General features: G+C 46.2%; 1 protein-coding gene across 1 annotated transcript in view; it reads left to right on the forward strand.

Moving 5' to 3' along the window:
- The window catches only part of ERN1 (endoplasmic reticulum to nucleus signaling 1), a 66903-nt gene that overhangs the window by 27516 nt on the left and 26292 nt on the right, over positions 1 to 13095 (forward strand). Inside the window, exons 3-5 of the mRNA XM_081161799.1 lie at positions 8552 to 8585; positions 9595 to 9667; positions 12252 to 12324. Coding sequence (XP_081017925.1) covers positions 8552 to 8585; positions 9595 to 9667; positions 12252 to 12324 — 180 coding nt within the window. The remainder of the gene's footprint in view (positions 1 to 8551; positions 8586 to 9594; positions 9668 to 12251; positions 12325 to 13095) is intronic.

The raw sequence follows: 13095 nt of genomic DNA on the forward strand, positions 1-13095 counted from the left end.
AAATCTTCATCAAATTGCAGGTAGCTCTCTAGCAATCCTCCTCCCATCCCCTCCGTGGCACGGAGGGCTGGATCTAATTGGAACCATGCTTTACTAATCATAGAAATATGCTAACTGTGCAGCATGGCTGCTTTTCCAACCAGGTGGACCCACACTCCTGAGATGTCCCTTGAGTGGTTAATACCGGAGATGCTTATGAGGGAAGGATCAGAACAAAATTTGTTATTTGAAATTGGAAGAAAATCTTCCCACATGAGTTTCCCTTTCTTACCATGTGCCTCTTGCCATGATTTCTCCCAGTGCAGACAGTCACACCCACCCAGTCTGGGAATTAGAATGATGTTCTGCTGCTTGGTCACCGAGTCCTGTCCTGTAGACTGAAGTAGTGTCTCCCAAATCTGACTCCTCCCCGTCCCCCTTGCCAGTGCCTTAGCCAGGCTCTCCATTCATTTCCCAGATTAATGCAACAGGTTCCTGACTGTGGTCCCTGCTGCCTGTCTTACCCTCCCATTCGCCCACCACGCTGCTGTCAGACTGAAAAGACTGACACCACACTGTGCCTCTGAAAAGACTAATTGGACCACGCCACACCCCCTGCTGAAATACTCTTGCTGTGGACTGTAGCAGTGCTACGCCAAGTGTGGCGTGCCCACCTGTGTTACCTGTCCACAAGGAGAGAAGTACAAAAGGGAGAGTAAGTGTCACCCATGATGGGTTGTAATTTTCAACAGCTGATCCTTGACCAGTTAGTTCGGGGAGCACTGGCCTGTAGGGTCAAGGCTGAGCTCCTCAGTACGCATGCAAGGCCCTTCCGAATCCGCTCTTGCCCACCTCTCCAGCTTCAACTCCCTTTTCTTCCAGGAGGTGCCCCTTGTTGCAGCCATAGGTCCTCTCCAGGCCTCAGAGCCATCGGCCCGTGCTTCTGCTGCCTCCCCACCAGCAGCCTGCACTGTCCCACAGGCTCCTATTCGTCTGCTAAGACCCCCTTGCCAGGTTACTTCCTTGCCCCCTCAAGCAGGGGAGCCCCTTCGGCATCTGGGCTCTGGAGGCACTTCCTGCTGGGGGTGTGAATTTTTGTTTACATTTCTCTTCCTGCTGAATTTCTAACTCCTTGAAGGTGGGGTCCCTAGACATCCAGGGATGCTTGGTAAATGTCCGAAACACCTAGTGCCAACTCCAGTCCCACAACCCTTCTAACTAGACGTCTTTCAGGAGCCCTGAAAAACACATGAGACTTGACTGTGCTTCCTCAGGATACGTCGTCTGTCACTCGTACCATGGTCACATTAGTTTTCGTTTCCAGTTTCTGATCGTGGGGATCACATGACTTTTGCAACGTTTGGCAGGAGGTTTCTTTCCCATCCTTTAGGCCATGTGCGCATCCCCTGGAAGAGTCGGAGCTCTGCACACAGAGGTGTGATGGCAACATGAGAGGGGAAGTTGTGGGAAGGGGAAATTTCGTTAATAGTTCGAATCTCTCTTCTCTTAAGGAATTTTCTAGGCTTCAGATACGCATCGCTACCTTTCTGCCTCATCGCTTAAGCACAAAGAAGTGTTTATTTGCTCTCCATTGTCTCGGAGGACTGAGATTAAGTTTTATGAGAAGGGACGTGAGAGGGCCCGTTTCTGCTTTTGAGGACCTTGAAAATGTGTTTTCTGTATTTTGCTTTTTATCGTGGAAGATTCTAAACGTATACAAACGTAGAGGTGATTATATAATGAACCCTCACGTGCGCCTCACTCAGCTTCAGCAGGCTGTGCTCGCTACGTTCGCCCTCGCGCCTGGGATTGACTGCAGGCAGCGCCTCTCGCACGGGAGGCGTCTCTTAGGCCGCAGGCACCGCACGTAGCGTAGATTTCACCTCCAGTGGGTAGTCTGCTTCATTCCTTGGTCTGTGTCACAACACAGTTGTGATTGCTGAAGTGCATGCATAAGGTGCCTTTTTCAGCTATGACTTAGTTATTTATCCTTTTGCTCATCTTGGGATGCTGTGCGAGGTTTGATGGCAGCCCCATCGCTCAAGAATGACTTCTGGGAAGTTAGGACATCCTGAGAGGCATTCGGTTAGAAGTCATAGTGTCAGATCGCTTTATGCGCCCCCCCCCCCCCCTTTAATTCTTTCACAGTTGCTTGGAGCCTTTGGTGTGCATTTTTAGGTCTGAGTTAATTTTGCCAAGGTGAAGGTTAATAAGGGCCTAGTAGAAGTCGGCTGCTTTTAGTATGGGCAGTTTTTTAGGTTCCTTTGTTATCTCCCCACGACGGTCTTTGTCAGACATGACATTTGGTGACTTGCAGAGGTTACCCACAAGGAAACCTGTTACATTCTCTTCCAGTTCTGATGAGATTTGGATTTTGAGTCGCTTTTGATTAGACGTCTATTTTAAAATGCTGTCCTCGTGCAAACCGCAGCTTGAGAAACGCTTTCCACCCTGCAGTTTGGACCTGGCAACTTCCACAGGAGTGGGAGGTGTAGGTTCCGGAAGCACTCGCCTCTGGGGGGAGGAATGAGCTGCCCCCAGGGAGAAGAAGTCCCTAATCGGTCCATTTGAGCACAGGAAGCATATTGGGAGACGAGCTTTGAGTGAAGGGAGGGTGAATGATCTTGTTTCTACCAGTAATTTTTACAAGCAAACAGTGTTGGAACCTTAAGCATTTTCTTGAGGAAATGGCAATTGTTTATTGCAGTCAGACTAGCCGCTCTGGTTTCACTGTCAGCTAGGATTAAAACCTCCATGCTCTCCTCAACTCATTCCCTTCTTTCACTGTATTTTTCTGATCAGGACTAAGTTTTGATGACATTCCCCCCCTCTTTGGTTCCTGACCACCCCTCTGTTCTCCCTCCCACCCCACTCTGGTCACCTTACTGGGGTTACTGAGTCGCCTTGCTCACTACCCCTTCTGATTCCTTTTTCCTGTTCACTTAGTGCCCTGATAGCTGGTTGTCTAACCATTTTTCAGAGGACTGTACCACATCCCTTTTTCTCAGAAGCCTACACTCGGGCCCAAGCCGGTGCCCAGCATGCCACATCACAGTGTTCTCACGACTTGCCTCTCCGTGGTCTCGCTGCCTGCTGCCCAGCCTGATCTGCATTCAGAAGCAGCACTTCGCCCTTGCCCAGCCTATGTCGTCATTCCCACAAAGGGGTGATGGCTCTTCACTCAAGTTGTCTTATCCCCAGCAGCCTTTCTCCCTGAGCACCCAGCCCTCACCGATTTCTCTCACCTGGAGATCTGTGATACCTGTGGCATATACCACGTGTTCCAGCCATTCATTTTTATACTGTTTCGCATATGCCAGCTTTCTAAGCTCCTTTCTTTATCCCGCACGGCATGGAACAGGGAAGCAAACTGATGGTAGATGTCTGACATGTGCTTTTGAGATGTGTGTGGTCAGTCTCAGCAGATAATTACTAATACTTGGGTTGTCCTCTTTCTCAGGAGGATCTTGAATATTGGTATGGGGAGGTTTACAGGGAGCACAAAGCAGTTGGGACTTCATGTGTGGTCTGTTGGTCCTTCAATAGCTTTCATAAGGGCTGGCTCTGAACATCTCAGATCCCTGCTAGAGGTGCACTTAGAAGGGGCTGGTTTGGAGACTTCTAACTGTGCCTGACAGCTCAGTTGTACCCGGAGAAGTCTTACAGTCGGAGAAGAAGCAGGTTTTAAGCACCAGGTATGCAGAGGTCAGTAGGCGGTTGTGCTTTAAGAAAGAAGATCGGGGCGGACCAGTGCTCATCTAGATTTCTCCGGAGAAGCAGGGTGTTCTGGAAATATCAGTGCTCATCTGGGGAAGAGAAGGCAATGATCTTGTAAGGTTCCTTGAGCTCCAGTCAGATGGGCAGCCTGTTCTTGTGGCTTCTATAATCAAAGGGATCTTACTCCTTCCCACGTGGTTTCCCAGAATGGTGCAGATCAGAATTACCCAGCACGTGTTAAAAATGCAAATTCCTTGGCCCTACCTACCGAAGCAGCTCCCTGGGGAAGGACCTAGAAATCAACATTTTAAGAACTACGGATAACTTGTACATTGCTGGTGGAGATGTAAAAACATAGTACAACTGCTTTGGAGAACTGTTTGGCAGTTTCTTGTCAAATCTAGTATAAATTGTATGGCTCAGCCATTCTACTCCTGGGTATTTTCCCAACAGAAATGAAAATATAGGTCCAAACAAAGACTTGTACGTAAGTATATATGTTTATAGTATATAAATGTGCTATACTATACATGTTTCTAGCAGCTTTATTCACATTTTTCCAGCGCCAAACTAGAAATACCTAAATGCCCATCAACAGATAAACATATTGTGTTCTTTCCATACAGCGGAGTACTCCTTCCGCCATAAAAAAAAGAACAGAGTATGAGGCACACAACAATACGAATGTATTTCAAAACCACGAAGCAGAAAGAAAGAAACCAGACACAAAAGATTCCCCACTGTACGATTTCCATTTGTGAACTTTTAGAAAAAACACAGTGACTCTATCAGTGGTAAGGTGGGGTGGGAGTCAGGGGTATTGCATCCACAGGGGTGTGAGAAATGTTGAGGGGTGGAAATGATCTGTGTCTTGATTGTGAGGGTGGTTACCTGCATGTGTTTTTCAAGACTCATTGAACTACACATGTAAAGTGGATGCATTAGGAGAGAGAGGCGAGCACGTGCGAAAGAAGGAAGCCTAAAGGTTGGTGTGTCGTTAGGGAGGGGAGGGGGCAGGACTGAAGATCCTGGGAGACGGGGTGCCGCTTGGGAGCCCTAGGTAGATGAGGGAGATACCCGTGAACATGAAGGTGAAGCCCACCCTCCATTTTGTAGAGATGCGAAGGGAAGGTGGTGAGTTGGGCGCACTTGCAGGGTGAAGGGTGGGGAGTTGCAGAGCTCACTCTGCCCCGCACTTCCCCTGGGCCACTGGAGGCCGAGCCATGTGTGGGGAGAGGGGCCTCGGGGCCAGGAGGGAAGGTCTGGAACACCCACTGTGAGGAACAGGCAGCCGGGGCCAGCCAGGAAGGAGATACACTTATCTCCTGTGACTTGGGGCCCAGCTGGCCGCAGATGCACAGTGGTATCTCCAAGAGGGATTGTGGTGTGTTCCTCAGCAGTGCTCAGAGCCTGGGTGGAGGGAAGGGGGTTGCTGGGTAGATTCTGGGCTGAGAGGGGATAGAGCATAGCTGCTGGATTATTAGAAGTAATCAACAATGGATATCCAGGCTGGGCAGGAATAGAAACAGAAAGGAAACTTAACAAATATATTGAGCGCCTCCTATGTGCCAGGCATTGTTTTAGAGTTTTGGGATATAGCAGGCAACAAATGATGAATCCCAGACCTTACAAAGTTTACAGTAGCTAGAGTTAGACAGTAAATAAAATATATGAAACTATACTTCAGAGGTGCTAAGTGTCATGGAGAAAAATTAAGCAGGGAAGAGGGTGGGCATCCTGGGGAGTAGGAGGTGGTCATGGAAGACCTCTCTGGGATGGTGACATTTGATCAAAGACCTAGGCAGAGGAAACAGCAAATGCAAAGGCCCTGTGGCAGGGGCACACTTGGCAGTATTCGAGGAATACGGGGAGGCCAGCACTTCCTTTGGAGATAAAAATACTTAAATGTTTACCCTTATGAACTATTTTGAGTCATTTCTATCTCAAGTTAAACAAGAGCAATGAGTGTCCCATAATCTCACGCAGGTCCCTCTAAGTATAAAGGTTGTACCTTTTCAGGCCTGACCCGCCAGGGGAATCAAGTTGAGTCCCGTGGCTGCTCCTAGGGCAGCACAGAACAGGTTTGTTTCTTCCTGTGTTAATCCAGGAGACCAATCACTAATTTTAGGTAGTTAGCCTTTTTTTTTCTCTCTTCTGATATTTTTACCTTTACCTGATATCCCTACTTTCACCTGGAATAATACCGGTTTTCACACTTGTGAAGTAACCCCCCTTTTTTTCCTTCTAGAAGTAAAACAGCTTTATCCCTATCAGTCTCCACATAGATAGAGTGGCTTGTTTGGTAGCAGCGTTTGTTTATATTCTTATAGTTAGGCCAGGTTTCTTTTCTCATGACTGGATTTTTTTTTTTTTCAGAAAAAAGAATCTTACCCGATACCAGTTCCCATTATGAAATCAAAAACAACCACCTTTTCATGTTGGGCTTTCATTGCGTGTTTTCAGATGGTGCTTTTTGCTTTTGTTTTGCTGGCATTCCCAATATTTTTATCTTTAACCTGTTGCATTACGGAAAATGTCAAGCTTACGTAGAGAGAACAGTCACGTAACTGCCCCGTGTTGTCACTTTCATCTTTAAATTGTTATCGACAGGCTGCCATTTTTTGTATGTCTCCCATACAATTTTTTCTGTAGTATTTTAAAGCAGATCTCAAATTCAAATGATTTTTTTTTTAAGAAAAAGAAAGCAGCCGTTTGCTCACCTCTGGGAGAGCTGTCTTAATAGTTGTGCGGTTGGGTGGCCTAGAGCTCTGCAGGTGTTTATTCCCGGACCTTATTTTACTGAGCGGGTGGGAATGCTGAGATGGCCCGAAGGTCCTCATGCTGGAATGCGTGCCCTCCTAAGCCTAGAAATCAGCATGGCTCTCAAACAATGGTGTAGTTGTCACACTGATCCTTTCCTGGCTCCTGCCCATGACAGCCTGTGGCTTAACTGGGACCTCTGTGGTGCGGGGCATTTTAGGACCTGAGGCCTCAGTGTCAGGCGACCAGTGGATAAAGCTCTAGAAAACCAGGAAAATCTTGCCCTGAGAGTGAGCAATCGCTGTAAAACAAAGATAAGCTTATGAACAGGAATCGCAATCCTGTTGGTCTCCATGTCTTGTTTCTGGTGACTTGCTAGAGTTGGGCAGGGTCCTCTTCCTGTGAAACAAACCAGAAGGATGCCCTCTGGACCGCTGTGTTTCCATTCCTGCTTTTCCTGGCCTGCCGAGCTGCAGGCTGCTGAAGCCCCCGGGCTGTAAACTGCCCCTCGAGTGTTTCAGCGGGTTGAGTGCTTGGGCCCTGATTTCCTGGCTCTTGCATCAGTCTGTTTGTGAGGCTATAGAGAGGTGATTAATGGGAATGACAAACTTGAGCTTATTGACCGGAAGTTTCTCCTGTTTCCTAAAATGTTTTTGCTTTAATGAATTGTTTGTTTGCTGCCCACGGACCACACAGGTCGGTGTGTGTACCTCTGTTGTTGTGAACACCATATGCCTTCATGTGGGAGCTGGGTTTGTAAAGCAAAGTCAACATTTGATAAGGCTTGAAAGAGCTTTCTCTGACAGCCCCAACCGACTGGGAGAGTTACAGCTGCCTGTCACCATAGGCAGAGCCGGGGAGCTGGAACTCTGTGTCCAGAATCACATCACAGTAATTGCCGCCCTCGCCCCCAGCTTTGAAGTTGTACGGCCCATGGGGTTTTCGATTGCTAGAAATACCGCGTTACTGGGCCATGTCATGCCTGTGGATTTTAGCCCTGTCGCAGCACTGCTGTCAGTGTCCTCTCAGCCCCACCACCATCCAGCCCAAGGAATCAGGAGCGTCCTCTGGAATGTGCCCAGGAGAATCTAGGGAAGGGGAAATTCTGCCCTTTTGGCAACCAAATATAACATTGACCTATTTAGAGAAAACTTTTTCCCCAATTTAAAAAATAATGCCTACTTTTGTAGAAATTTGGGGAAATAGAGAAAAGGTGGGGGAGTCACTTACATTTCCAACAGAGATAACTTACAATTTGCATTCTTTGCCTCTGCATCTGTTTTTTTTTTTATGTGCACTGAAGATGTTCTCCTTAGCTGCATTAATACTCTATGTACAATATTATCTTCTCTCTGGAACATAATAGTGTAAAGATTTGTACGTGTTTTAAAATTTTATAAGCCCTTAAGAGCCCTCATTTTCTGCCAGGTGGACATTTCATAATTTAACCGTGTTCTTGAATAGTTAGGTCATTTGTAATGCTTCCATGAGCATCTTTGTACAGAAAGCACTTTCTATATTTTGTGTTATTTTTACACTAGACTTTATAGAACTGGAATTAACAGATCAAAGAGAATCAGGAGAACGAACCCTTGAAGGCTCTAACATTGCCATTTTGCTGCCCCAGAAGGGTGCACCCACTTCCCATCCAGCCAAATTCTCATCAACAGCAGAATCGATCCTTAAGCCTCAGTTCTGCTTTTCCTAATGGGCATATCTAGTACCACTCCAAGTATTTGGCAAGGTGATGATTTAGATTTTAAAAGTCCTTGATGTGTCAGACAGTGACTCTGTGACCCGCCGTCCACAGTGGGCTGTGACTGGTTCTCCCTTCTCCGTCCCTCCCCCAAGTTATTTGCACGTTTCTTGACAGCAGTTCCATTCTGCTGTCAGTTCTCTCTCCAGTCTCAGTGACAATCAGAAGAGCTTATATTTGTGTCTGGGTGTGTGTGTTTTCTAAAGTGCCTTCATGCACACTATCTCACATAAGTAAGTTTAAGTTGTCGGTACAACTTGTGAATTGGCCCAGGGACCTCTCCAGGAATCTTGACATTTTAGAGTCTATCTAATGATGCCTTTTTGTTCTTTCACACAGATCCAGTTCTGCAGGTTCCAACGCATGTTGAAGAGTAAGTTTTCCAATCTGCTCCAGTACTTTCATCATTTTCTGTATTACTCAATATTTGTGAAGCTAGCTACTGGGAGTACATATGCCTAAGTTTAAGGTACAGTGAGAATGATTGAGGCAGAAAAAGTCTTACAGGTGCTACGATAGAAGTCTGTCTTGGGAGAGGGTAGCCAGTTCCTTTGGGAGGGAGTCAGTTGCATTATGGGGGAGGAAGGCAATGGTATTAAAAAAAGGCTTATTTGAGATGGAACCTAAGTTGAGTTTTGGACTTAAGCTTCCAAAGTCCTCTGGAAGGCCTAAGGTTTTAAATCTCTCCCTCTTACTGTGTTAACCAGGGAGAGGAAATAGGAGCGTAACCTGCTACTAGAGTGTGTTCGTTAGAATAAAAGTGGGAGGGCACCTGTGAGAGCCTCAGAGGATTCTGCGGGGGTTTCTGCATGACCAGGTGTAGTCTTTAGCACGTTAACTCTACCAAAGACCACCCCACATCTGCTTCCTGGGAAGCTACTGGCCGAGAGACCTTTTTCTATGTCCTCGGTAGGTTCTTTTTGATGTCAAGCTTTCAAAGTCTGCTTTTATTGCCTCTGGTTTAAAGATAAATGTTTGTTGAACTCTAAAGGTACATTTGTTCTGCCTGTTTATGGACCACGCTATTAGGTACTAATTGTTGAAGTTCTGTACACAGTCGACTTGGAAGCTGAAAAGCAGACCCACTGGGTCCTTTTCACTTATTTCACCTTCCTCCAGAGTGCTTTGACCCAATGAAGATTTACTCTTCTATGACGTCGTACAATTTTTCCTTTGCAGGTTGCTTTTTCTACTCAAGTATAGTGCAAACCACTGTAGGGATATGTTGTTTGTGGCTAAAAGAAAAAGCAGTGGGTGGAAATGGCTTATCAATGCGCACATCCCGTTTTCCCCCTACCCCGCCCTGGCTTTCCATGGCTTTGATCATTTGTTCTGTGCCCTGGGCTACAATTCATCACTGATACTCACTGCTTAATTTCTAGGCCTGCCTTCCTCCCGGATCCCAATGATGGCAGCCTGTATACCCTCGGGGGCAAGAATAACGAAGGCCTGACGGTGAGTGTATTTGCTTTTGTGTAGTCCAGAGGTCCTAGACCACAGATCCTTCACTTTCGCACACAGATCTCCTGAGAGGCAGGCCACAGTGTATTCCCAATACCCACATCCAACGAAGTCCTCATATTCAGAATATACAAGCTGGGGCAAAAGTAGGGTTACAGTTCATATGGAAAATAATACAATCATTAATCAGTAATAATACAAGAATAAATTGTTTCCCATACCCATGACTATAAACCTATTTTTGCCCACCCTGTATAAAGAAACTCAAGGATTATTTTAAAAAGTCAACCCAGTAGAAAAATGGCAAAAGAGGATACCCAAATGGTCAATAACCATATGGGAAGGCACTCGCTTCATTAGTCAGTAGGGAAATGTAAATAAAAATCACAGTGTCATGCTACTTCCCACTCATTAGAGTGGCTAGAATAGGAAAAGTGGGAAAAGAAAACAGGTATGGGGGCGTCAAAGCAACCCGAACCCCCGAGATGCTGGTGGAAGTGCAGGTCAGTGCAGCCGGTTTGGAAAACTGTTCAGCAGTATCTGTTACAGCCCTGTCGCCCAGTAATCCCCTCCTGGGTTATATACCCAGCAGAAATGTGTGTATGTGTTCGCCAAAAGACAGGTACCTGAATATACTGCATGGCACTATTTATAATAACCAAGAACTGAAAATTACGTAAATAGCATGAAGAGTGGACGGGATAAATTACAGAATCATATACAGTTTAATAGCCTACACCAATGAGAATAGCCTGTGACGTGGATGAATCTCGCCAGCTTAAGGTTGGACAAAAGATGGCAAACAGAGTCTATGCAGTGAAGGATTCATTTCTATAAAGCTCAGATGGGAAAAAGTAGTCTCTGATGTTTGGAAATTAGGATGATTACCCTGTGGGGGGGGAGGGTCATGATTGGAAGAGAGGGCGAGAGGGGCTCTCCCAGTGCTGGAGATGTTCTGTTCTCTCTCTCGGTGCTGGTTACATGGGTGTGTTCACATTGTAAATTGCACCGAGCCGGACACTTCCATGGGCTTTCTGTTTGTAAGTTCTGCTTCAGTGGAAAGTTTAAAAAACGTCTAAGGTGCAGCCAAGTTGAGAACCACTGGTCTAGACTGTAGGTGGCTTATGAGCTCTAATTTGGGTATTTTAAAATTATTCGATGAATACCTGTGACTGGAACAGGTGGGAGAAGGGCAGGCCTTGTGTAGATGGAGGTGTGTGTGTTTCACCTTCAACATTTCTCTCCACATCACTAGAGCCTCCATTGCTGAAGCACTTTGTTAGCCAGAAACTGGGTGGAGTGATTTGTATACACTGTCTCATTTGAACTTCTAAGCAGCCCTCTGGGATGTCAGTGTTGCCCCCATGTTAGAGGAGTAAAAACTGTGCCTGGGGAGATGAAGGATCGTGCCCAAGGCCAAGGCTTCAAGTGTTGGACTTGGGACTTGAAGAGCTCTATAACTTCCAGAGGATGCTCTGACCACCACCCCACGTGCCTTCCTGCATTGTGGTTTAGCAGCTCCAGGAATGACGTGGTTTCCAGCCCAGGCCCTGAATCTGGAGGCTCAGCAGATGCACGGGACTCAGACTGGAAGGCTTGCAGTGACTTTCTGATTCTCAGAAACATCTGGCAGAAGCCCAGTCATTACAGCCCCTCTGTGGCATTTTTCCTCTTCTAAGGCTTAGCTTAAATGTTGGGATGATGGGGAAATCCAAATGATTAATTACTTAAAGTTCTGTTTCTTGAAGCAAGAGAGAAATTGTTTCCTTCGTAGAGAAAAAGGTGGCAGTGTAGTAGGAGCAGGTATCTGTAGAACGGTTTCAAGAACACAGAATGTTCCAAAAATAAAGCATACTGAAACGAACAGCACCAGAAGGGCTGTCAGCTGTAGGCTCAGAAGAATCGGTTTTATGATGAAATGCAGTTGAAACATGTGGATTCCTTTGTTTCTTTTCCTGGCACCTACCATAACTTCCCTTTAATACAAAGGTTCGATTTTCTTGTTTCTCAGTGGAGAATTACTTCCTGAAGAAAACATGAAAACTTTTCCTCTTCAGGCTCCTGTGTGCCCACATAGTGATGACTTTTTTTTCCTCAAAGCTTCGGCTGGGCACTGAGATTGCTGCTCTTCAGAATTAATCTCGTGGCTCACTCTCACTCTGAAAAGTCTACTCAGTCTAGCTGGCTCTGGGTCAGTTTTCCAGGATGGGGGAATTCTCCCTGCCCCCCTTAGAATTTCAGATTGTGTAACTCTCCATATTTGTGTTAGTCTTTTCAAAAAAGGTTTGTGTCGTCCTCAGAAGTGCTCTGGGAAAGAGACTCTGAGGGGCCCAGGGAGTAAAGGAGTTAGTGTTTATGGTGCCAGCGACCTGGGAGCCGAGGCTTGTCCAAAATGCATCTGGAAGCCTGGGGCACCCCTTCTCCTTGGTTTCCAGTTAGGAAAACTCCCATCTACCATCAACAGGGCTTCTCTCTTTTTAGCAGAATTGGGTAACAGATACATAGTGTGCCATAAAATTGTGATAATTGCATAAGACTTGGTTGACTTATTTTTCCCTTTGCCTTTTTTTTTTTTAAGAAACTTCCCTTTACCATCCCGGAGTTGGTACAGGCATCCCCATGCCGAAGTTCAGACGGGATTCTCTACATGGGTAAGAGTTCCTGTTTTCTGCACTGAAACTCAGAGCTCTTTGGAAAGGAGCCCCAGGATCTAGGAAAGTGGTCCCTGAGAGAGAGGTGTGCAGTCCCTCCCTCACCAGCCCTTCTGGGAAAGGTCTTTCTTGCCTTGGTGGGGCTTGTTCATTCCAGGATCAGCTGAACAATTAAGAAAGGGTTCCCCCCACTTGGGAACAGACTTGACACCATTAATATGGTTACTCATTTAACAAGCTTTTAGCTGCTGTGTTGACCTACCCCTGCGATTTAAAGATTGCAACATACCCAGAAGCGATTGGATGAAATTTTAAGTGAATACAATAGTCTGAGCCAAGAAAGGGAAGCCAGGCTCTTGCCTATTAATTATAGGGCTTTCTTCATACTTCCTGCTATCAGAATATTAGATAAAAACTGCACTTAACAGCTTGCCTAGATAAGCTGCCTTCATACCCACAGGGGTCACATCTTCCAAAGCATAGGATCACCTGCTTTCCTCTTACCATGTTGCTGCCAGAATGTCAATAAAAATGCATTTGTAACACAAAGGAGAGCTGTATTTATCTTGAAATCGTAGTAGTAATAATATCCTGTATTTATACACCAGTTTCGGGAGGAACTGAAAGTGCTTAGTGCCTATTCATGACTCGGGAGTTGTCTGTGTGTTTCTGGGCCTCAAGTGCAGGCCGAATCTTAAGTTTTTGCTAGGGACCCAGGCTCTGGCTTCCTTCCACACCTTCAGAATGAGGACCCCCTCCCCTCTCAGCCGA

This window comes from Miniopterus schreibersii (genome assembly GCF_964146895.1).
Source record: "Miniopterus schreibersii genome assembly, chromosome: 16".
Taxonomy (NCBI): Eukaryota; Metazoa; Chordata; class Mammalia; order Chiroptera; family Miniopteridae; genus Miniopterus; species Miniopterus schreibersii.